Source organism: Rhipicephalus microplus, unplaced genomic scaffold (genome assembly GCF_043290135.1).
Source record: "Rhipicephalus microplus isolate Deutch F79 unplaced genomic scaffold, USDA_Rmic scaffold_417, whole genome shotgun sequence".
Lineage (NCBI taxonomy): Eukaryota > Metazoa > Arthropoda > Arachnida > Ixodida > Ixodidae > Rhipicephalus > Rhipicephalus microplus.
The window spans coordinates 22,305-45,327 of NW_027464981.1; the positions used below are offsets into that span (position 1 = coordinate 22,305).

Sequence of the window (23,023 nt, forward strand, 5' to 3'; positions counted from 1 at the left end):
GAACAAACAAGTATCCAGCGGTGCGTAGAAGTATACAAAAGTTTAACACAAATTTACACAGGTATTGCTTCTAGCATAAAAAGATAACAAAACTAACATTCACAACTGCATGCATATGACACATTATAAGGTAAATAAACACTGTGGAAAAAAGTTCAAGCTACACAGAAGCGAAGTAATCAGACACTTTTTTCCTAAACTGGTCAATATTGTTAGTAAGCACTAGGGATGGTGGCAGGCGATTCCACTCTGATGTAGTTCTAGGAATAAACGAATTTGAATATACTATCAGTGCGACATTTCGGGATACCAACTTTGCAAGAATGATCTATGCGCAATGAAACATAAGCAGGGGGTAAGATAAGAGCAGTTTTAAGGGTGGCGTTCAATTTATAGATTTTAAAGAAAAGGCACATGCGCGATATCTTCCTGCGTAGTGTGAGTGGTTGAAAAGATAGAGTTGCTTTCATTTGCGTTACGCTTGATAAACGGCCGTAATCGTGAAGGATGAAACTTGATGCTGTGTTTTGGGTGCTCTGGTTGCTCTGGTTTGGTAGGAGCATGTGCCGAGCAGCTGTCTAGTTCTTATAAAGGGAGGGGCAGCCCGTCTTCAAAGTCGTTCGTGTCGTCACCGTTGTCGCGGCGTGTAGGAGACTCCTCCGGCTTTGGCCAGCGCATCGGGAACACTGCGAATGCGGTGATCCGCTGCCCTCGCGCAACATCCTTTCCCACGTAACGCCGCCACCGCCGCATCAGTCGCTTCCACACTGGCAATGACGTGCGTACGAAAACGGCGACGCCATCCGTGTAGTCGACCGGCCGGAGCCCGAACCCGGATATGAGGCCGTCTAGGCAGTGCAGTGGCACCGCCGCCACTGGTTCCACGGCATTCTGCAGAGAGGGAGAGCGATCGTGCAGCTTCATAAGTGGCTACTTCACACAGGATCTAGAGAGGCGGCGTAAGCAACGAGATTTTGTACATTGGTTGGCGCTTCGGATATGTGCGCTCGGAAAAGCGCACTTGGCTGGCAGCACCCCTTGGAGGTATCAACAGATGGGGATAACTTTGTAAACTACACAGAGCTCAAATCTTGACTCACCTGAAGGAGCCCTGCAACACTATGTCAAGTAATCATCGAATGGTTCGGTTAGAGCCGTTTATTGCCTCGCGAATGGATGGACGAAAAAATACTTATAAGTCGTCCAGTGTGTGCGGCGACACAGAATCTGTCACGTGGTCTTTGTGCTCAGCTTTCGCACTGCAAGTGTGCACAAGCTACGAAAGGAACTTGGAAAGAATGACAAGGTGTCAAGAAGCAAGATCTGTCCGTAAATGCACTTGGACTCGCTCTCTGGATATCGTCGTGCCGACCGGTTGTGCCCCCGCTATCTCTGACGACAGCGCAGCTCTGGCCGACTGGTTCGCCTATACGCTATCTCCTGACGCCGACAAGAGCTCTCGCCGAGTGGTGCCCCGTCCTTGGACTCCTGCGACCGTGTCCATCTTTCCTATCTTCTCGTTACTTCCGTATGTGGCTGTCCCTGCGCCTCACTCTATCTTTCTCCCTCTATCTCTATACCTTTTAAACCTATCATTTTAATCCCTCCTTACCCCTGTCCTTTGTGAGCTACTGCTGTGGTGTCGCACTACGATGCATACAGTTACGGGGCTTACTTTTGTCTTTTCTCTTTAGAATCACATAAGAAAGAAACGCACTTCATGTCCTTGAACACTTTTTTTCAATTTCGTTTCTTCTAACGCGCGGTTTACTTTCAGAGAGACATCGAGCGACTGCATTAAACTTATAGCTTACGATGCTCAAATCAACCAATGGCCGTGGACTTATGGCTTGGCATCGGTTTGTGTCGTCACTTGTCGAGTGTCGTCACTTGTCGAGATCTTCAGCCGACATTAAACGTAATTTTCAAATTCAGGCAGTGTACTGCGGTCCAGTTTTTGGCGCACATGTTCAGAGGATCCTCGACTACAGATCGGCAGTACTTTCGGACCAGCGAGCAGCAAAAGAAAGGATCAGCAAAAGAAAGGGCAACTCACCAAGACTTACTCATGAAATATGCCTCGTGCTTCGGACGCACTCGGATTCACACTCACGAAACCTTTCTTCAACTGGACTCCCTCGCACTCAAGCTCAACAAACTATTACTCACCCGGGCTCAACTCAGACTCGCACTCATTATTCCATACGACTGTGAGTGAGTTCGAGCGAGTCGACTGATGAGCGAGTATGCCGACCAATGCGAGGGAGTGCTGGTTCGTTTAAACCCTCTGCGTTTAAGTGCAGATCTTAAGCTACGGTTTACCTTTTGTGGCTTGGGTGACAGCAGGGGCGGCTTCGCATCGCTCAAAGACAAATCCGTGTAGCTCGGAGGCGAAGCTATCTGCGCAAGGTGTGTTGGCGAGAAAAGGACAGACCGGGGCGAAAACTTCCCGCTGGCTCCGTACGTCGTGGCCCCGTCTGAGTGCTCGCCCGCAAGGTTGAAATTGTACTTGTCATCAAACGGTTGAGCAAGACCTGCGATTAGCGTGCCACAACAAGTGAGAAGGGCAGTGACGTGAAACACAGAATGACATTGAGCTGAGTGAAAACGAGCGAGAATTGCAGAAGCGTTAATTTTGCTGTTACGAAGTTCGCTATTGGCAGTGACACTCACTGGCGCTGTATGTTGTGGCCCCGTGTGAGTGTTCGCGTTGTGGCTCGCCCACAAAGCTGAACATGTACTTGTCATCGATCGGTTTTGCGGGACCTGCAATGAGCATGCCACAACAACTGAGAAGAGTAGTGACGTGAACCACCAAATGACATTCAGCTGAGTGGAAACGCAGTGAGAATTGCAGAGGCGTTAATATCGCTCTTACAAAGTTCGCTATTGGCAGCGACAATCACGATCGCTATTTCAAGCTAAGCCCTTGCATGACAAAATTTTTAGGCGAAAGCATCACACGCCATAGAGTTTCCTAAATATACACTAGAGGGAACTCTGGCGCTAGTCTCTGTGGGAGCTGAAACGCGTGGCGCTTCAGCGAGCCTGGGAATTATGGGAATTTGTCTAGTCTTCGTACCGTACGTTCATCTTGGCTTCGCGTGGCTTAAAGTTGTGTTATCACGAACTAACAATTGCCAACTGTGCAGCATGCAGTTGCAATTCACCAGCTTAACCTTTTGGCCTTACCATTTCAAATCCGGTAACGATATTCAAAAGGGTTCGTTCTTTTCTTTAAAAAAAAGAGACAGAAACAAAAAAGTTAACGGAGCCGTAAGTGGGATTCACCGCCCGCAAGTACAAAGACTGGGCAAATTCGTGTCATCATCATCATCATCAGCGTGACTACGCCCACCTCAGGGCAAAGGCCTCTCCCTTGGTCTGCCAATAAAACTGGTCTTGTTCTTTCTGCTGCCACGTTTTACCTGTGAACTTTTTATTCTCATCGGCCCACCTAACTTTCTGTATTCCCTTTATGCATTTGCCTTCTCTGATATTAAAGTACCCTTAATGACCAGCGCTTATCCTGCCTACGTGCTATGTGCTCGGCACATGTCCATTTCTTCTTCTTCTGGATTTCAACTGTGATATCCAACCCAGGTTTGTTCTCTGACCCACTCTGCTCTCTTCTTGTCTCTTAAGGTTACACCTATCATTTTCTTTTCCGTCGCTCGCTTCTTTGTATGCCTCCAGGTTTCTGCTCGAAAGTAAGTACCGGCAAGATGCAGATGTTATATATCTTCTTCTGGAGGGTTAGTGGCAGAATACCATTACCGATTTGAGAATGCTTAACTAATAACGTAGCGCGTAAAATAATGCGAAGCACAGGACAAGGGAAGGAACAAAGAGTACAAAGTGCCCCCCTTTGTCCCTTCCCTTGTCCTCAGTCTCGCATATTTTACGCGCTACGTCATAAGCCTACGTCTTACCAACACGCCCAACTTCATACTCTAGGTGATAATGCTCGCCGAATGTGATCCACCCCATCCTTATTCTTCTAGTTATTCCACTCTCATGGTTCGGCTCCGTGGTAACTATATACTTTGGTCAGGTCCTTCACAAGTTCCAGCGTTTCGCCACCTATATCGCGAAGCACCGTTTACTGCCGAGACTGTTGCACATTACTTTCGTTTTGGGTATATTATATTATATCAGATCTACTTTTCTGCTTTCCTCGCCGCAGTGGTCTAGTGGCTAAGGTACTCGGCTGCTGACCCGCAGGTCGCGGGTTCAAATCCCGGCTGCGGCGGCTGCATTTCTGATGGAGGCGGAAACGTTGTAGGCCCGTGTGCTCAGATTTGGGTGCACGTTAAAGAACCCCAGGTGGTCGAAATCTCCGGAGCCCTCCACTACGGCGTCTCTCATAATCATATGGTGGTTTTGGGAAGTTAAACCCCACAAATCAATCATCATCAATTTCTTTTCTGCTTTCCGCGTCCAGTTCAGTATTCATGAGCTGCAATTCGTCCCCTGAGTTACTCATAATGGCAATGTCATAAGTGAATCGCAACTTACGAAGACACTCTCCATTAACTATTATCCTTAACTCTTCCCAATCTGGGGATCTGAAAACCTCCCGTAAACACGCGGTGATTAGCATTGGTGAGATCGTGTCTCCCCGCCTTCCGCCCTTCTTTATTGGGATTCTGTCGCTTTTTTTATGGAGAACTGTGTTTTGCGGATCCGCTGTAGATTCATTCCAGTTTGTCTATGTAGGGTTTTTCGATGCCCCGATTCTGTGGTGCCTGCATTACTACCGGTGTTTCAACTGAGTCAAAAGCCTTCCCGTATTCTATGAAGGCTATAGGTATAGGGCTCGGTTGTATTCCGCGAACTTCTCCATTACCCGATTGACAGTATGAATATGGTCTATTGTAGAGTAGCCTGTACGAAATCTTACCCGGTCCTTCGGTTGATTGAACTGTAATCTCGCCCTATTTCTATTAGCTAGTATTTTTGTAGATAGTTTGTGGAGAATGGTTAGTAAGCTGATCGGTCTGTAATTTTTCAAGTCCTTGGCGTCTCTTTCCTTATGGATTAAGATGATGTTGGCGTTCTTCCAAGATTCCAGTACCCTTCCCGTCAAAATACACTTTGTACAAAATGCGGCCAGTTTTTTCCTACCGATAACGGAAAAATTGTCTTCCTCCTTAAAGCCTCTTTAATGCTTTCGCATTCATAGTTCATAACTACATCTTACAGATGATCATGCTGTGGTACGCTTTAATTGTGATCGCGTGACATCTTTTGCATTATGAGCGGTGACAAGATCATTACGAGATCAGTGAAAACTCTTTCAAGGGCCCCTATATGCAAGGGAAACATATCAAGTTCCTGCGTAAACAGATGTCACTTATGTTTCTCGTGGAAACACCACTCACATCCAATGTCAACCGATCTGATCATCTCCCTGAGCCCGTTTCCCGCTTCCGACGCCATGAACTCTCCCCAGCTCTGCTGGGACACCTGGGACGTCTGTGGAGACTCCGGCCACGTCATCTGCTGCTGCTCGTTTTTATCAAGTGGTGGAAACTCCGGCTTCCACGAACTCTGGAAGCTGTCCACGGCCGCTGGCACATATGCCGGTGCCGGCGACGCCATTGCAGGCGCCGCGGACGTGGTCGCAGATTCACTTGGGCTCACGAACGCCTGCACACACTAGTCTTGTTAACATTCACTCATCGATTCATTTAGGTGCGTGGGCACGTATAAAACCCCGGGTGATTGAAATTCACGTAGCACCTGTCTCCCCCTTCACCTACGATGTCGTGTCTCATAATGACTTCGTGATTTTGGCACGTAAAACTTTCAAAAATTATTCATCCACACATTCGTACTTGTTTAAACAATGCGCAGTTATACCGCATGGCCTGGAGCAAAGGCTCGGGTCTCGCGTACCAGCAATTCTGCGATAGCATTTTTCCGCAGACAGGTATCGCAAGAGGGACTAAACCGCTAGGAAGTATTCAGCTCAAGCCTAGGCGAACGCAAAAGACGTGGCAGGATAGCGCCTGCATTCTTTAAGGTGTGTTTCTGTCGCCTCCGTTTTTACGTGCTTGTGATTCGAAAACGCGTACCTCAATCGCCAGCCTGCCCAATCATGCCGTAAATGTCTTTTTCTTTTCACCTGTCTATATTTTGTTTCATGCTTCAGGCGCAAAGCCTTCGGTACTATAGGGTGAGTTCCAGCAGTGAATGCTTCCGCACCAATGTTTTTACTGCTCATATTGTGAAAGCATATTTTTGTTTGGATATTTCTTTCTTTTTCTTCTTTGCTGCGGGGATTCTATTTTGAGAGAGGCAGAATGCCAGAGGCCCGTGTGTGCTGCGCGATGTTAGCGTATACATTGAAGAACACTAGATGGTCCTATTTCCGGAGGCCTCCACTCACGTAATCATATCGTGGCTGTGGCACGTAGTACTCCAAATAATAATAATAATATTATAATAATAATAATAATAATAATAGTAATAATAATAATAATATTGTTCGTATTTAATATTATTATTACATTATTATTATTAACGCATGATCTTGTGTGCCTTAGAATTAACTCCGCTAAACGGCTTCAATGTGTAGTTCTATAGGTGTTTCAGCCCTAAATCTGTCTCGCAACCGTGCGGGATATACTTCTCGGCCTGTTTGCGAGGCGTGTTCGTCCAGATAAAGTATCGGTGTCTTCTGTCGGCCCGGTGACAGCAGCAGATATCTATCGTCGGCGGAGAGTAAATTGCTCAGGCAGCCACCAGGTCAAGCGGCGTTGCTCACACTGCCCCGTCTCAAACTTGTCAATAACGTCTGCCGTTAGGGGCCCGCGGAAAATAAGACGTGTGCACGCGTCCGCCATCCAGCCTGGCCACAATTTTCCCCAGTCCGCCCGGTAATGCATGGAGGGAGACGCGTGCATGATTTCGACCGACCCCATCTCATTATTGCTGTTCTATCTGCTTGCCTTTGTCTTCTGGTGCTGCAGTCACTAATGAAAATATCGACAGCAGGGTGCCTAAATGACGTGGTCGGCGGCAGCATACGTCGCCCATACAGAACCAGCCAATATATGACGTCAGTACACATATGACGTCCATATATGGTCGCCAATGTATGACGCGGTCGGCGGCAATACATCGGGCATATATCGCGGAATATATTGCGGCATATATTACAGCGAACGCCGGTATACCGGCGTTTGCTGCAAGTCAGGTTTCTCGTTCGCGAAATACACCAAATGCATCTACAACTTGTAGGTGCATGACGTGCACGTGGAGCAAGTTGATATGGATTTGGTCACGCGCACACACCCTGAACCAGCGCCTCTTACACTGGAGGGGGAGTTGCCTTGGAACCCATCACCAAAAACGCTTTAGTACTGCACGCCACATAGGTAGACCGGCGCTGCGGTACAGCCTCCTACCTGAGAGGCCGCAGGCCAGGCGTCCGTCTCCATGTACTCCATCTTCCACAGGTTCATGTGGGGCAGCGGGTAGGTGGACGAAGGGCCGGCCTGTTCCTCTACGGACGGCTGAGGAACCAAAGGCGTGCAGTCGGAACTGCCGCGGGCTGCAGTTTGACTCCGCTTGCGGCCCAATGGCTTCTTAGTCTCCGGCGGCGAGATTTCCCGCTCCGGTTTGAGCTGGAAGGCGGACAGCGCCGCCGTATTTTTCCGCGTCTCGTCATCATCGCCTCGATGACCTGCTTTGACCTGGACCGGCGACGAAAAGGCCCTCGGTTCTAGCTGGGGCATCACCCACTCCCGTGGCCTGCGACCCAACCGTAAGAAAGTCGGTAAGTCGGATACCATTCGTAATGGTTGTGAGAGCAAAACACGGACAACGAAACACGAGAAGACAAGAGCTGCGTCTTCGTTCTCCCGTCCCTCTTCTGTGTCAACTTGTGCCGTCTGAACTTGTGTCTAATTCGGACATGGCCTAGCTGGACTCGATCTGACTGCTATTGTCCTGTTTTTTTTTTCGAGCTAATCGACAACGGAGAAGTCACGTTCCTCGAGGTCAGGGATGAACGCGCGTTCTGATGCCTTGAAGTCTCGCACCGCGTATGGAGCGAGTTTTTTTTTTCTTTCGAGTTTCCGTAACACAAAACTCAGGCGGCGGACATTGCCTCGCGCTGTATACTGTATACTGGTAAGGACGATGAAGGCTCAGAGGTGCGAACTGTTTTTCTCTCTGTCGATCTTCATCCTACCGTATTACTGGTACTCTGCAATCAAACACACAATCAGCAAATATCACCGCGAGCTACATTGTTAGTCCAAAAGTAATTCCAGGCAACACTATAGAAGCAATATACGGAATAATGACTAGTCACAGGAAGCAGCGGAGTACATCATTCGCATTACTGAGCTGAGACAGCCGAGGCTGAATACACAGATGGGAGAGTTATTATTGTGCTTATTATCACCATGACCGGGTGCGATAGATAACTGACATTTCTACGGCGAAAGTGAAGAAAAAAAATTCTAGCTTAACCACCGTAAATAACGACGATGTGTTTAGCTTGGATATGGTCGACCATTTAACACTCCACATAGTTTTCGATGAGCTGAAATCATCTGCATTGCTTTTGCTGCACATGACACTATTGCCTAGAAGTGGAGCGAGCGTACCCACGCAAGCACACACACACACACACACACACACACACACACACACACACACACACACACACACACTGCGGTGCAATAGCGTGCCTTCGCGCGCACAACGTACATATCCACACACAAATACAGATGCACTAACATAAGCCCTCATGAGTACGACGAAAGTTCGTCTGGTCAGGCACTGGATGGATGGATGATATGAAACACAGTCGCTAAGTATGATCATGGTCATAAGTTTCGGAACCGCATGCTGTTTCCTTGTTCACTGAGCTGGACTACAAGTTCTCGTCGATTGAAAGACAACAATTTCTGAACATGACTGCCACTTCTAGTCCATCTCAGTGAACAAGGAACCCGCGTGTGCTTCCCAAACGTCAGCCGACCGTGTTTAATCTCACACAAGTACACACACAGCTACACACACAGCTACACACATACAAAAGCGCGCTGCCGCGCGCATACCCACCTGAGGTAGTAGTTGAGTCCCCAGAAGTAACTCCTGTGCCGAACATTCTCGCACAGGGACGTCGGGCACACCTTGACGAACCACTTTTGGAAGAGGGCGTGGCGCACCGAGCTCTGCGAGGTGTGATCGAGTGATCTTACATCACCGCTTCACTTATTTCATCTCGCTGTCTTCGGACAGGAGAAGAGGTCAGACGCATCGCAACTACTGGCCTCGCATCGCTCGGCGCAACGTGCCCCCCGCGTTACGCACTACGATGAGCATGACGTTATTGGCGGCGAATGAGGTGTAATCGTCTTCTGGGCTAGGTGGAAAGCTAGAAGGACACTTGCAAAGTGCTCTGCACTGTACAAAAAGGACCGTATACATGAACACGCATGCATACCTGAAACACCGCCTAATCCGTTCGATATTTATAAGCATGAACGAATGAGATAAATGAAAGAAACGCAGATTCTAACGTAACACATTGTGCTGCGCGGCACTTTCTAAACTCCTTTGACGAGTCTTAGCTTATAGAATGTAACCGCGAATAACAGCGATCGACAAAGACAAACTTTTTTCCAAGCGTTGTAGGGCGCGAGCTGTTCCACAGTGTACTAGCAGCACTGCACGGCCAGATGCTGTGCTGAAAGCGCACTTGTGTTAAAATTATTTTCCTTGCTTGATATCGATTTCCAGATAAAATTAGATCTCTATAGGGGCTCTGCATCACTCTCGAAGAACGAGTCTAATAAGTCTCCTAGCAACCCATCAGTTTATTCCGCCGTGTGAGTAAACTTTGTTTAAGGTTAGCCTGACAGTTCCCTTTAGGCGAGGCAAAGGAGAGAGAGTATTACCCCCACCTCGTCCAACCCTCTATCTGTGATGATGACGGTGCCTCAAGTGATGGTGCGAAACAATAGTTTTTTGCTTGTTTTGTCTATTCACAGCCACTACCTTTGTGGCTGGCTGGTACCCTGACGCCATACGTGACCTGAAAATATTGTGTTGGTACCGTTTAAGGATGTCCTTGGTTCATAATATCAGGCCCGCACATTCAATTATCACGTACACCACAAGCATTCGAAGTACCCAAGCACCTCACCAGCTTTAAACAATTTCTTTCGAGCATTCTTAAATTCAACTGATTACTAAACTTTCAAAAGACATGCAATATTGGGCGCCAGAAAGATAGCAAATCATGTGCTCATTTTCTCCGGTCGCAAGTTGTGGTTGACTGCTTGATAACTGCTTCATGTACGATATGTTAGGTCAAAATATACTAAACAAAAATACCATACGCACAAGACAATGGTAATTTTCAAAATTTTGGTAGGTGAGCATTTGATTTATTGCGCTGTTCATTTAGTGTGTGCTTCATTGAGAGAGTGATAACTGAGGTCTTCAGTACGTCAGTTATAACGTGTGGATGCGCAGACATTGCGAACACAAATAGGTAGTACACGGTGGCCAGGGGCGTAGCCAGGGGTGGCCCACCAGGCGCGTGCCCCTCCCCCCTTTCCTCCTCCCCGAATTTATTTTCGTCATTGCATAAAGGTGGTGCCCCTCCCGAAACCATAAAGCCCCCCCCCCCCCATGAAAAAAAAATGTCTGGCTTCGTGCCTGATGGTTGCCAATTGAGTAGCGACTACGAGAGGTGGCTTACCGGTTGTTCCGTCAAGAAGAACAGCATCCAGGGTATACAATGTACAGTCACATTGAATCAGAACTCCGACGTTGCACTCGTAGGTTTTCAATGTCTATTGTAGGACCCATGTGGAATAAATTGATCAAACGCAACGCTAGAATCCCAAATGTGTGTTTTTTTTCTATAAATATATCCTAACTCCGGGGCCGCCACTTACACATGAGGGGTTTACGATCAGGGTCACCGTGTTGCCACTCATACTGAACGCAATTGTGAGTTATCAGGAAGTTCACCGCCCCTGCTAGAGACTCTTTCCGGGCGTATCAGCCAAATAAGGGAGGCCTATAAAAACGTAAAATAACCGCTTGGTAGCACAGGTAAGGTGTCAATCCGAATGTGTTAGAATCCGAATGTGTTAGGGGGGCAATATGATTCATGAGTAAGTTTAACAGCGTGAAAAACGGAAGATGTAGTACATCACGTTGCCTCATGTGCTATCTGCGTTTTTTTTTCTTTTTGCTGTGTTCTGTTTTATAGTGTTAGGCTAAATTCCATTCTGACAACGTGCTGGAGTGGCTAATTGACGTTTCATACCTAAAACTGCTCTCACCTGAAAGTAAAAACAGCGAGTTTAACTTTTCAGCAACTTGTCCTCGTCTCTCCTGTGTCACGGCGGGTTCTTTCGCGCAGACCAGTTTTGAGCCACTGTGACAACGTTATGTGGTGGAGGATTGCCCTGGTGGCAACAGCTGTAGTTGTTGCGTCACTTACCTTCCAGCTGTTGATGCCCCCCTTGTCCAGCAGCTTGTAGTATGGGTACTTGCTCCTGTAACGCGCGATAGATGACGTAAGTGGCACAACGTCATTAGGTATAAACCTGCTGCGTGTTTGCTTTTAACTCTTCTGGCTTAACAGATACAGGATTACGGCCGTAACCTGAAAAGCCCGATGGTAATACGAGGGTAGCTTTAACGTGAAGGTCTCGAAAAAATAGTTTCGTAGTTGTAAATTGAATTCGGACGTATGAAATTGAAAATTTTACGGAAAGTAACTTGCGCTGTGAATGAGATTGGTGCTAGGAAGAATAAAGCACAACTTCACAAAGAATAAATAAAGAGGAAATGTGAAGCGTCTCAAACGTGTGGGCCGCTGATCTTTCACAGGCAGCCTGCACGTGAGTGCAAATATTTTAAATATCTTTAACATGTGTGTTCGTGAGCTCCACAGATGTGACTGCTGTGAAGGTTTTTTTTTTCGCGTGTCACCGTATGTTAAAAGATATCCGCGCAACAAACATCTGTGATTACGAATCGTCGTCTGGATTTCAGCGTTTCCGCATGTCCGTGTCGAGGTGCTTTTGAATGCTCACATAGAATTTCCTTCTAGAATCACCTATACATGAGACATAGAAGATGACTCCTTTCAAACGGGAACATTAATAGCCGGCATTTTGTTCGGGAAGCGTAAGGGTTCCCAACAAAGGGAACTTAAGCGAGCCAGATAATGATTGTCACTCAATCTGCATAGAAAGGCTGTGAAATGTATCCCAAAGGTTACGAGGTGCCAACCTCAGACAACAGCTTCTGTTTCTGAGTGGCGAGGCCATTGTTTCGCTAGCTTAGAGAATTGTACGCATTAATCAATAAAATTCTGTAGGTGTTGTGGACTCGTTGCTCTTGCAAGGTCATGACATCGAATACCGACCGCAGCGCCTGCATTTCGATGGGGACGAAGTGCCAGAGGTCCCTGCACAAATACGCACGCGTTAACGAACCCCCCGGTGGCCGAAACTTTCAGTGCTTTTTACCACGGGGTTTCTCAAATTTTTAAGGTTTAACAGTGCCAAAAAATACACGGTTGACAGGAAGAGGACGGGACAAACGCTATGTGTCCTATCCACCACGTTTTTTTTTGCGCTGTCAAACCTTAAGTATGCTAGACCATCTAGCCCAACCAGCCACTTTCTCGAATTCATATCGTAGTTTTGGGAAGTAAAGCCGTCACAATTATTATTGTTGCTCTTCAGCAAGAACACGGCACCCAGATGCACACTGCTCAGCTCAGCCTAGTGAAAATATTAGGATTCCTGGCTCGCCTACCAAAGGCGCTCTTAGTCAAACCTAAACCCTGAGGGGGAGCAGACCTTTCTGCGTGAAACTGTTCGATAGCTCTCGAGGATGGCTTGACATATCTTAGAATGGTTTCAGCGCAAGCATACGAAGTGAAACTCGGGAAGGCGCAGGCGCTCTGCCTTGTCTCTTCCCATTTTCTCCGTCTGCGTGCGGTGCAGCCTTTCAAAGATGCCCGTGAGTGCAGAGACAAAGGTGGCGTGTAGGTGGGAAGTGTGTACACTCACTGCAACGCAGCGTAGACGTGCGTCACTCGTAGCACCCGATGCGGGCTCTCGTGGATGGCCTGGGCGACGAGCTGCACCAGTTTGGTCGAGGGTCTGCGCACCACCGTGCCCACGGGCAGCAGCGACGACCAGCGTCCCACCAGGGGCTCCCTCACCACGCGCTCGTCACCGTCGACGGCCACCCGGCGCCTCCGGCGCACAGGCGCGCTTCGCGCTTGGCGTCCACCTGCGAATACCGCGAAGCAATGGATTACGGAATCGTTCCTTCAAGCGAAGAGGAGGGGCGATAAGGTATGTGGGTTATTAGATTAAAGCCATTGAGGAAGGCTAAAAAGAAAAGAGTTTGCATGACGTCATGCAGCCAGCCTCGTCAAAGCCAATCCGTTCTGAAGCCGGCAGCGTTGGCAAAACGGAGTCGTTGTTTCCTTAATTTCGGAAAACTATACGCAACGAGTGACCTTTGGATGTCACGTTTTGCTGTTGCTGACTACATATGTCTGATTCGATGCAATGAGTGGACCTATATCTGGCTCGCTCGTTGTGTATTTCGGATGTCCACGCTTTTACCACCGGGAACATTACAGTCGTTATTGACATCATTGTATTACGTATCAATGGTATAGGTTTACAAAAACTGAAAGTCTTTCTTTGGATATCTAGACGAATAGATTCTGATCTATCTGCCATACGAAACGATTCTACCACCCGGCCAAAGTTTAAGCACTTGCTGAGCGCCTAGCCATCTTGAACTGGTCGTTGCGTTCGTATACCTGGGAACATTATCAATCAAAACGCAAATATTACGCGTATCTGAGGCGTACCATGAATACGTATGGGTTAGGTGGTGTGCTCTTTTATTACAATACGCATAGACAGATAATTCTGAATAGTGTTTCTTAGGCTGGGCTGATAATGCGAAGCTATGCACCAAAAAAAGCCGGCAGAAGACTATCGTCTTTCGACGACGACGACGACGACTATCATCTTTTCCTTCACTCGCCAGCCTAGTACCTCGCTGCGGCACCACTCCAGTTGCCCTTTCTGGTTAACCTTCCTTCTTTTTCTTTGTTGCTTCCTTCCTTGCACTCCAACTGCCCAAGCCGATTCTGTGTGACTCCCGACCAGCCATGCAAGCGCTGCTCCAACCAGACCAAGCATGCAGCACTGTGGCGTTCCTGCACGCCAAGCTGACCACCAGCGAAGATAGCGAGCCTCTCTTGCACATTAGGACAGCCATGGTAACGAGGAGGTTGACGCCACCGCAAAGGCAGCGCACCACTGTGACAAGCCAGTCACCAAGGTGGTAGCCGAGTCGGATGACTCCCGGCCACGGCTGCAGCTGTTCCTACCAACGGCGCACCCTGACACGCTGGTGACACGGGGCAAGCCTGTGCTTAACGAGACCGGCCTGAACAGATGTGAGCGGTGGTTGCTGGTTCGCCAGCAGCGCCTGGCTTCCGGTAGCGCTGCTCATCGCCTGCGTGCCGAAGGTTCCGCGACGACGCAGCGCTGCAGCGTATTACCTCCTGCCCTACCCTGGCCGAAGAACGTCGCGCGATGGTGAGCTGTCATCGCCTGCTCGGTCTGCCTGCGGCAACAGCGGAGGACTTCCCATCCTTCAAGTCAATAAGCCGTGCTCCCGCGACGGCAGACAGAAAATAGCGTCCTTTTTATCTCTTCCTATTTTATTAATCTCTCTATCTCTCTCGTCTTTCGACGGCATTTGCAGTCGATCACGAAGATACGCGGCCAATTTAATACTTTTTTCTTTTTGTTGGGGGGAGGGGGCAGTTACAAGCAATGGCGCAGTTCTGTTGTAGATCACCTACTTGTCACGCTGGTGGTCTGGGTTTGATTGCCACTTGTGTGCAAGCTTTTTTTTAATTTTAAGTTATTTGACCTCATCGCAAAATTTAGCCCATTAACAACGCTGATATTCCGCAAAGCGAGCTCGTTAACGCTATCGCGTTAATAAGAGTTAATGACCGACTCACGGGGGCGTCTCGGCGACGACATGACGGGCGGCTCTTCCTCGCAGCCGTCGTCCGCCGAGTAGCTGCTGCACGGGGCGTTTGCCGAGTGCCCGGAGGTCTGGCCCGTGGCGTAGATGGTCGTCGACGGGTCGGGCAGGATGGCCGAGATGTACTGCTCGGCCTGCATGTCGATCACCGACTCGCTGTCCTGCGAGTCATCGTTGCGAGAGCAGCACAATAAGCTCTAGGTACAAAAAACTCCCAAGCATTTCCCCGAGGGTGAACATGGTTAAGTGCGAATACACGGGGTGATGCTATGAGGGGTATTTAATAATTCGCACTATTATATTTATTAATCACACTATGGTGCCTTTATGGTGTAATGGTTCCTGGTAATCGCAATTTGATCACACGGGGGAGTTTACGTTAACTCACTGGCGAATGCCAACGAATTTTAACTTTACTCCCCCTCACGACCCGCTCTCGACGGGAGACTGAGAGAGAAGGCGGGCGCGCGAGAAAGAGGGGTGCGCGCGCAGCTGCAGCGAGCGAGGAGAGCGGAGGAGCGAGCGAAGGTGGAGGGGGCGAAGGTGGAGCGTCGCGTCCGTGGCTTATTCGGTAGAGCGTTGCGCTGCGGCCCGCCAAGTCCTCTTTCTCTTAAAAATAGAGAGAAGACTGCGGACGCTGCCGACGGCGGTGGATCGTTTGGGGTCGCTTATAAAGTGTATTCACACTTAAAACACCAAGGAGCGAGTAATATTGCCGGCAACGTGGCACAACTTTGTGACCAGCCATACACTGTTTCCACATAACGTTGAAAGCGCAACGCAGGCTTTTACACCGAGGCTGTCTCACTCTACTCTCTGCCATCGTTGTCGGGGTAGTAATAGTAGTAGCAGTCATAGTAGTTGTAATTCCACTTGAAATACTTGTAGTAGTAGTAGTAGGAGGAGGAGGAGGAAAAGGAGGAGGAGGAGCCGACGTGAAGTCAGGTCACCTTACCAGAGGGGAGAGTGAGCGAAAAAGATGAAAATGATGATGATGGTGACACACGTGATCTCGCTAGTTAATACCTATACACTACCCGACATTACTGGTTATGCTGCCGGACTGCTAACCCTAGTGTCACGTGATCGAATCCCTGTCGTGGTGGCTTGATTTCGATGGAGGTGAAAACGCCGTGAAGCACGTGTGCCTATAGATATATATAGGTACACGTTAAAGAACACCAGATGGTCAACTTCTCGGAGCCCTAGACTATACGGCGCTCTTCATAATCTTATCGTTCTTTTGAATCTTATTGTGGTTTTGAAACGTATAAAACCCCAACAACCGTTGAAGTGTCTATAGAGTCCCTAAGAACTTTTCACCTTTACCTATAGATACCGACAGCTGCCTCCTCTCCCAACCTCGTTTTACGCGCAGCTGGCACCTGCTGTCAGGTTCGTGCTAACCTAGAAGATTTACAAAGCTACGTACGTTTAAGCACTTTAGCCGAGCTCCTTTCAGGGGACGACATGCGAACGCAACGCGCGCCAGCGTCCGCCTTTGTTTCACCAGACGCTGGAAAGGCGTTCGGAAGAACGTTGCTACCGAAAACGAGTGTTAACCAATGACATTCGTCAGTGGCTCTTTAATGAGTCTCTACTTAACAAAAAAGACAAAAATAGTCTTGCTACGGAAAAATTTCTGTGACATAAAATTTAATTGCTAGGAATGAATATACATGTAAATAAAGCATGGATTTTTTGCAGTGATGATGATGAGTAAAACTTTATTTTGGTCCCGAGAAGACGCAGGGGAGGTCCCACGCCACCCGGCTAATCCCATGTAGGGGCCGTGAAGCCGCGCTTGGCGGCCCGTTCACAGTCACTCTGGACGGCCAGGGTATGATTGTTAAGTTCGCGGCGGCGTAAGAGCACTGCCCTCCTGTCCTCGCTCAAAGCGGAGCCGATGGCTTGACATTCCCACAACACATGGTTGAATGTTGCTAATAGTCCACTGGCAGGGCAGTCCGCACGTTCAGGGTACATGGTATAAAGAACCGCAGGTGAGGTGACAAATTTTAAATCGCCGCGCCACGCCCGCGTCACTTAACACATTTTCTGCACATTTCAGTAGTTGCAGCTTCTCGTTAAATATAGGTCAACCACATCACTTGATTTACGCTTTATTGATGCCATACTACACAACGTTATGTTTTGCTGTGCTGGCGCGCTGGAGGGATCACGAGGTTCGCAATCAGATCGTCGACGCTGGTTCGAATCCCGCCTCGTTCTTCCTTTTTCTGCACGTTCCGGCTTACTGCTATCACGCTGGAGGGCGCTGCTGGAGAACAAACTATAGTTACTGTATATGCTACCTTTAGGTAGCATATACAGTAACTTTAGCACGAACTAGCACGAACCGGGCGCGCACGTTTGAAGGGGGAAGCAGAAGACCAAGAAGAGGTCGAAGAGGGCATGCGCGCTCGAAAGCTGGGAGCCGTTCGTGATAATGATTCTCATCTTTCTACGCGAAACAGTATTGACGGTTTGAACGTTGCAAGCGTTGTACCGCGAAAAAACTTCCGGTCACCTCATTTACCAGCTTCTAACGTCCGAACTGAAAGCACATTTTCAAGTTCTGTTCTATGATATAAGGAAAGTCTATCTTTCGTTTTTCATATAAAAATAACGTGCGTAAATTACAAGGGAATGTTTCATCATTTTTGTGTAGCTCAAAAGAACATTTACTTAAATATATTTTGGCAAAGAGGGGAAAGAAACTCGAAAATCGGCGGGCTATTTTCTGAAGCTTTCGTTGCTTTTGTTGTTGTTGTTCTGTTGCTCTTGTTGTTTTGTCCACCGATGCTATGAAGGCACAACCGAATGTCATGAAAGGGCTGTGTTAACATTAAACGGGTAGAATTAGAGCTCTGCTGAAAAACAGTGCTTTCGTCTTTCGAGTAGTTTTAGGCGAATGCATAAGAGACGCTGTCAGTCTTTCGTGTTCACACAGCGTGGTTCCCACATTGGTCGCTGGTGGGAATGCACAAATGCACGTTGCGGTCGTATGGCGAAGCATTGCGACTGAAGAGGCGAGAGACAATGGCGTCACGCCGCTTCTCACCGTAGTGATCGCCTCGAGCACCATCTCTCCGGCCGTTTCGGGCTTGGCGGGGACGCCGTGGCGCCCCTTGGGCGACGCATTGACAGTCAAGGGTGCGGCGGAGATCTCGGAGGCGGTGGTGGGGGCTCGGCGAGCGCGACCCCGCGTGCTGCCACCGGCTCTCGTACTGGAGGCTGCCGACTTGCTTCTGCCACCTGCGTCAAAGAACAGGATGCGATCCAACGCTTAATGCAGCACCAAATCTGCTCTGATCCGGCGCTCAACCCGCGGTTGACGCAGCGGGAACGTACAGTTTTGGTGCAGGTCTTCACGTGGTTCTAAATCTATAGCTGAATGGAGCTCCATCACCGAGAAGGTCGAGGAAGTGTACATGCACGTGCTCAGGTGGGCAGTCACAGCATGACATGTCCGCTCGTCCAAACGGTAGTTTGAGCGACACAACCTGCCCTCGTTTACATAACTGCAAAGGCGATGAGAGTGGACATCTCCTATAGCACATGTGTTGAAAGGAAAGGCCAGCTTCTCAGGAGACAAAGCAAACCTTTTATTTTTCTTCCCTGTTTTGACGATGTCGCGGTTTATAAGTACAATGTTTATTGCGAACAAGTGCGAAAAGTACTCACTTCACAACATGCACAATACCGCTCTGTGTGAACATGCCCGCACTTTCAATATCGCCCATTTTGCGGCTGTGCGGCAAGGTTACCGTTAGCGTATGCGGACGCGTTTAAGTGCACACGCATGCTCGCGTTGACGCGTCTTTCTGCGCGGGAACGCACCCGCAACGATAAACGGGCCAGAGCGATCACAGCAGCCACACAGATGCAAGCGCATGCTTTTGAGTACAAAGCTATAGCGCTTTCGATGACGAAGTCTTACGGGAACGAAAATCAGGGGTAAGCTGCGTACTTATTAGCACCTGGAGCGCAGGTAGTCCTATGCCCTGAAATAGAGGTGAATGTTAAATTCCCCATACGACCGAAAAGTGGAGAGAGGGCACGCTTCGCTGGAAGACGTGTTGCGCTAATCCCTGAAAATTGTCACAAGACGCGCATATCAAGTCGAAAAGGCTGATGGTCACTCATCTTTCACCAAACTGGATGAGTTACTGTCGGCGACACGAGTGCTAAGAAGGATTGTATGTCGTCATGCGAAACTACTAGATTAGTTGCACGTTATGTCAAGGTGTCAGGTCAGCGTTACATCCAAGTTCACCAAAATATCTGACGTCATCGTGCATCAATCAATCAATCAATCAATCAATCAGTTTTATTTCCTTTCGATAGGAAGAGTACGGGATTAAAAGCTCGATAAGTTGACGAGGTTTCCACGACGTCACTAAGTGGCAAACCACCAGGGAGACGGACAATCATGCTTGAAGAATACAAAATGATGAAGTGATCGAATGAGATCGCGGCTTGGTGAACGGTGAGCGAATGGTGAAAGCTACGTGAAACTGTGTGAAGTGCGAAAGATTTAAGAAATAAAATGAGGGATAAAATCTGGGATAAAATCAGTCATCACAGTCGACACAGAAATAGATAATGAAGATAACGTTTGCTTTGAACCCGTCTTACGTACCCTGTGAGGTTTGCTTTACTCTTCCTTTTTAGTTGGCGGAAAGTAGTCACAAAGTTTTCTCACTATATCAGTAAAAAAGAGCAAAAAGAAAACTGGAGTGCGTCGAGCACCCGTTCAATTTATGCCAGTCCACTGTTTGAAGAGAGTATGCTGATTAGTCGAGAAGGGAGTCGTTCTCGTGACAACTACTAGACACAAATGAAAGCAATAAAGCAACGCCACGTAATGCACTAATTTAGCATCCCTCGTCGCACCCCTCGAAAAAAAAAAAAACAAGCAGCTACACAACGTCAAAAAAAATGAATTAACAAATTTTTCATTCTGAACGTGAGACGAAAACTAAGTGCTACTCATTGCAGTTATTCACGGCACTAGTTTAAATAAACAACAATAACTGCCACCACTGAATGAACGCAGCGGTATTATAGCGATAAAACCTAGAAATAACGTTACACTTCTTTAAAATTTGATGCTTTTTCACCATCAATGGTAAGCTGGAGCCCGCTGTAAAAGCTATCATTTGATAGCTTGACAACGACTTGGACACCTATGAATAAATACTTTGGTGGTAAGACATTCGCAAAAAAGCAGATAAAAACTAGGTAAGGCTTCGACATAGCTGTAAATTGTAGTACCATTCAAATTGAAAGAACACATGGATATGTGACAAAGACATTACAAATCCATGATCTGTTTTGTGGTTTCAAAATGCGTGAGAGTTGGCGAAAAGCAACGTGGTGCGAAGTACCTATATACAGTAGCATCAGCACACTATGATCGAATCAGAAGGTCATAATACTACAGAAATATAACGGCAGAGCAAGGCTAGAAAAGCATTTGTGCAACAATATATTAGGCCTCTTGGCAAAGAAAGCGCCTAAAAACAATCGTTGTATTGTGTTCTCTGGAATAATGTTACCTCAAAATATTTTCTGATACTGTTACGGCCAAGGTAGTGCAGTAGTGATACACCGTTGTCTAACGTTGGTTACCTCTAAACAACAGTGCTGGTATTGTTTGAGTGTATGCAGTAGCCAGCGTTGCCGGTAATATGCGGCTATATTCGGTACAGCCACGGACATGTAACTGGTCGGCTCTCCACACAGTCTGATACATTATCCAAAATATGCCCTTACCAATGAAGGTATATAAAAACTTGTTAACCGAGGTTAGCCTCGGTTGATAACGTAAAAAACAAAAAGAGATATTTATTCGCTGCGGTAACTCCAAGTAAACAACACTGTGATGAGTGAAGAAAACGACAATGACGGAAGTGCGGGTCAAGGCGCGTGAAATGTGCGCGTGAGTGTCAGCGAATGAGCTGATGACCTGTGGTGGCCCATAGAGGTGGCGTGCCATGATTGGGCCACGTGTGACGATTACGTGGCGGTGAGCTTTGTGGCTGGGGACGAGCCGAAGCAGTGGCTGACGGGAGACAGCGGGCCGAAGCGTCGGACGCAGGTGATCCAGGTTCCGGCCAGGGAACGCGGCTGTCCACGCTACTGCCGTCCAACTACCAGCTGGAGTGACGTTGCCTGCACGAGTACTGCATCTCGGGGCGCGGCCTGGCCTGCTGTTCTCTTCCTTGCCGAGGGCATCGCGGATCTCGGCGAGGCGTCTCCGGGGTCAGACGTTCGGCACAGCGACGTACGTGGCCTGGCTAATGGTCACGGTTGCGCCGAGCATCGCGTCTCGACGCAAGCTGTTCGCTGGACGGGCTGGCCATTTACGCGCATGGAGCATCGCGTCTCCGTTGCGGGTTGACTGCTCCGCAGTCGCACCCAAGCCGTCAAGCGCCGGCGTCACCAGAGCGTCTCACATCAAGACGCACCCCACTTCCGATCGCCTGTCGCCGCCTCCTGCCCTGCACCTCGGCGTTCGTCGGGCCCCCTATCTCATCGTGAGGAACTTTCCGCCTTGAACTGGCGTTCTGTAGTTTTCTTATTCGATCAGACAGTTTTGTTACTTATTCGGCTTCATGGTTTTTCTGGTTCTGTGTTCTATGTTTTTCTTTCGTGCTCTGTCATAAACGTGGTCTGTGTTGCTACCGCGTTGTCTCAAAGTCCATTTATCCTAACACGGCACGGAAAACAAGCTTGACGAACCTTGGCACCGATAAAGAATATTTTCATTACAAACACTTTGGAGGTTGGCGGTGAGTTTTATTGAAGTCAAGAGCATGAACAATTTGGAGAACAAAAGATACAGAACAAAAAAATAACAAGCGTGCTTTCCTTCGGTACCGTTGAGAAGGCTGTTATCCAGACAGTTAAAATATTATCCAAGCAAACCTGATAACAATACACAACTGATAACACACTGATGAATAAAGAGTGGAAAAACCAGAATTACGCTTCCGCAGACACTCTTTTTGCGGAGGTCGACATAGCGAACTAGCGTACCTAACTATATTAATAATAATATAATAATAATAATAACAATAATAATAATAATAATAATAATAATAATAATAATAATAATCTCGTCATGTGGAGGTGAAGTCACGAAAATAAATTGGGTGAGAAAAGCTTTTCGCAGCAAGAATTCACAACGGCCGCTGAGTTTTCTACGCGTCGTAGTCGAGCACTTGAAGCGTGTTTCAAGGTGACTTTCAAACCAACGGTAGGAGAGAAGTTCCTCCGTTCTAAAAAAAAAAAAAAAAAGATTCGAAAGCACCCTGAATTAACATCTGCGACGATATTTCGGCGAGAGTCAACAATGTCTAGTACAATAACACAATATATAGCCACGCAGAGTTCCGCAATGAGGCAAAATAAAGGAGGAAAAAAAGCAAACAAACAAACGGTGAACAAAGAACGTTCCACGGACGGTCCGGGAAGCCATCATGGAGACGTCTGCCATAGCGGCCTATGATAAACAAGCGGGCAGCTGATCTCGATCGCACGCCCAAAAGTTGCACGATAACGAGCACGCGCTGCGACGAAAAAAAAAAAAAAACAGCCGGGGCACTGGTGCGCACCAAAACTTGCTACATCATTCATAAAACTGACTACCAGCCTATCGGGACTCTCGAAAAGAATGAAGAACCACCCCGATGCATGCCAAGATGGCGAAGACACTCACCGCGAGGCTTAGCTGTTGTGCGGCGACCGCGAGCAGAAGTAGTGCGGCGCCGGCCACGGCGCGGGGTCGGCACGGGCGGCTCGGGCATCGTGTTCTCGATAAGCGCGGACGACGCCTGGGTGCCCTCGCCGTAGTCTTCCTCCACGCTGTCCTCCATGGACGCGGCGGTCCTCGCGAAGTACGAAATCAGGAATGGATCCGTGC

General features: G+C 48.2%; 1 protein-coding gene across 1 annotated transcript; it reads right to left on the reverse strand.

The window, feature by feature from the left end:
* Nucleotides 1-496: 496 nt before the first annotated feature.
* LOC142794407 (uncharacterized) lies at nt 497-23,023 on the reverse strand. The gene is made up of 11 exons (XM_075885896.1): nt 22,820-23,023; nt 18,155-18,348; nt 15,065-15,251; nt 13,071-13,296; nt 11,486-11,540; nt 9,085-9,197; nt 7,416-7,761; nt 5,385-5,652; nt 2,674-2,766; nt 2,323-2,534; nt 497-891 (listed from the first exon to the last, which is right to left on the reverse strand). Exons 1-11 carry the CDS (start codon nt 22,974-22,976, stop codon nt 586-588), a joined length of 2,157 nt encoding a protein of 718 aa, XP_075742011.1. The 5' UTR covers nt 22,977-23,023; the 3' UTR covers nt 497-585.